This window comes from Trichechus manatus, unplaced genomic scaffold (genome assembly GCF_000243295.1).
Source record: "Trichechus manatus latirostris isolate Lorelei unplaced genomic scaffold, TriManLat1.0 scaffold00057, whole genome shotgun sequence".
In the NCBI taxonomy this organism is placed as follows: domain Eukaryota; kingdom Metazoa; phylum Chordata; class Mammalia; order Sirenia; family Trichechidae; genus Trichechus; species Trichechus manatus.
This window is the reverse complement of record NW_004443993.1, coordinates 15,766,088-15,767,858: the sequence shown is the minus strand read 5'-3', so window position 1 is coordinate 15,767,858 and position 1,771 is coordinate 15,766,088. Positions and strand designations below refer to the sequence as shown.

Genomic DNA, 1,771 nt, shown 5'->3' with positions numbered 1-1,771 from the left:
CAGAGCCAGTGGGGCCCTTCTGGATGAGACCTGCGAGGACCACCAATGCCGCCAGCCCAGGGGAGGGTCCCGCCAAGTCCCCCAGTGAGGTCATCCCAGGGGAGGGTCCTGCCAGGAACTCCAACGGGGCCAGCCCAGGAGAAGGTCCCACCAGGTCCCCCAACATGGCCAGCCCAGGGGAGGGTCCTGCTGGCCCAGCGAGGCCCTGCCTGGGCACCCGACTCAGGAGGACACCGGGTATCCATAGTGGTTGTGATCAGCCTCCCCCAGAGTCAGTGTCAGCGACAGGCTAGGCTTCCGCTCCAGCTCCTCCTCCTCCAGGCAGTGCTGCGGGGATCGAGCTTTGAAGAAGTCAGAGATATAGCGGACCTAGGAGGGGGCAGGAGGGTGACAGCTGGGTGGGCGGGGGCGGGAGGGTGAGAGGCAGGTGAGGGGTGCAGAAGGTCTCAGGCCCCCAGAGGGAAAGGAGTGGTATATGGGCGAAGTAGGCAGTAGGGTGAGGGGCACCCAAATGGGGAAGGGTACTGTGGGGGCAATGAGAAGAACAAGGGGGTAGGAGTGGGACCCCAGCGGGGAGAGGGGTGGGGAGCACTAGAATCCCGAGCAGGAAGGAGGTGGGGAAGAGGGGGTCTGAGGAGAGAAGAATAGGGTCCTGGGAGGAATAGAGTCCGGAGTGAGGTCTCTGGGCAAGGCAGGGGCAGGGTCGAGGCTCACAGCGAGGCCGGCCACCAGCGCCCCCTGCAGGAACCCGACAAGTACGTCGCTCCAGTGGTGTCTGTGGTCAGACACGCGGGTGTAGCCGACGTAGAGGGCGAAGGCCACCAGGAAGAACTGCACCGTGGGCCGCAGCAGCCGCGCCCATTTCCAGCAGAGTCGTGCCTGCACGTAGAGCTGGTGGGGGAGCGGCTGTCAGCCTGGGAGCCCGCCCGGCATACTCCATGCCCACTGCACAGACAGGAGCACTGAGGCTGGAAGGGACAGGGGGACCCAGGGCTCCAGTTCTTATGGACTAACCAGTTAGTTCTACCCACCACCTCCACGCCTCCCATTTACAGATGGGGAAAGCAAGCCACAAAAAAAGCACTCACCACCAGGAACACCATGCAGTACATGGCGAACGAGGAGTGCCCGGAATAGAAAGACAATCTAAGAACAGAGAGAGCAGCGGGGTCACCAAGGGACACCCAGAGTGCACTGGGACCCCGCCCAAGAAAGGATTTTACGTGGGGACCCAGCTGGTGTCAGACACTGTCAAATCCCATTTTTCCTTTACTCCTTTCAGTTCCCAGACAATGGAACAAAGTCGCAGACCGGGGCTTGCTGGTCTTTGACGCCTCGCAGCAAACACACCGCGGGCCTGCACTCAGAACCCAGGCAGACAACTGTGTCTCCCAAGCAGTTAATCCCACAGCTTCATCCCCCGTGTGTTTCTAGTCAGCATGATCTTCCATCCGGGTTAAACAATGCAAGTTTCACCTTTTCTTTTTCAATAAATCAGTGATTTTTTTTTTTTAAAAAAAAAAGGGATGTCAGAGAAAGTAGCAGAGTCAGGAATTCAAAGTTGTCCCTCCATAAAAGCAACAAAAATCTGGCAAAACTGTCAGAATCAAAGGTGGAGGGGCTCCCTGCACCCACCTGGCATCAGTGATGTTGGCTGGACCCCCCCACACCCACCTGGCCTTGGTGATGTTGGCTGAGCTCCCCCCACACCCACCTGGCCTGGGTGACGTTGGATGAGCTCCCCCTGCACACCCACCTGGCCTCAGTGACG

General features: G+C 59.4%; 1 protein-coding gene across 1 annotated transcript in view; it reads right to left on the bottom strand.

Annotated features, from left to right (window-relative positions):
* Positions 1-222: 222 nt before the first annotated feature.
* The window catches only part of PLPP2 (phospholipid phosphatase 2), a 4,896-nt gene continuing 3,347 nt past the window's right edge, over positions 223-1,771 (bottom strand). The window contains exons 4-6 of the mRNA XM_004378537.1: positions 1,089-1,146; positions 715-891; positions 223-369 (exon numbers count right to left, since the gene is read on the bottom strand). Of these exons, the coding sequence (XP_004378594.1) occupies positions 223-369; positions 715-891; positions 1,089-1,146 (382 nt within the window). The remainder of the gene's footprint in view (positions 370-714; positions 892-1,088; positions 1,147-1,771) is intronic.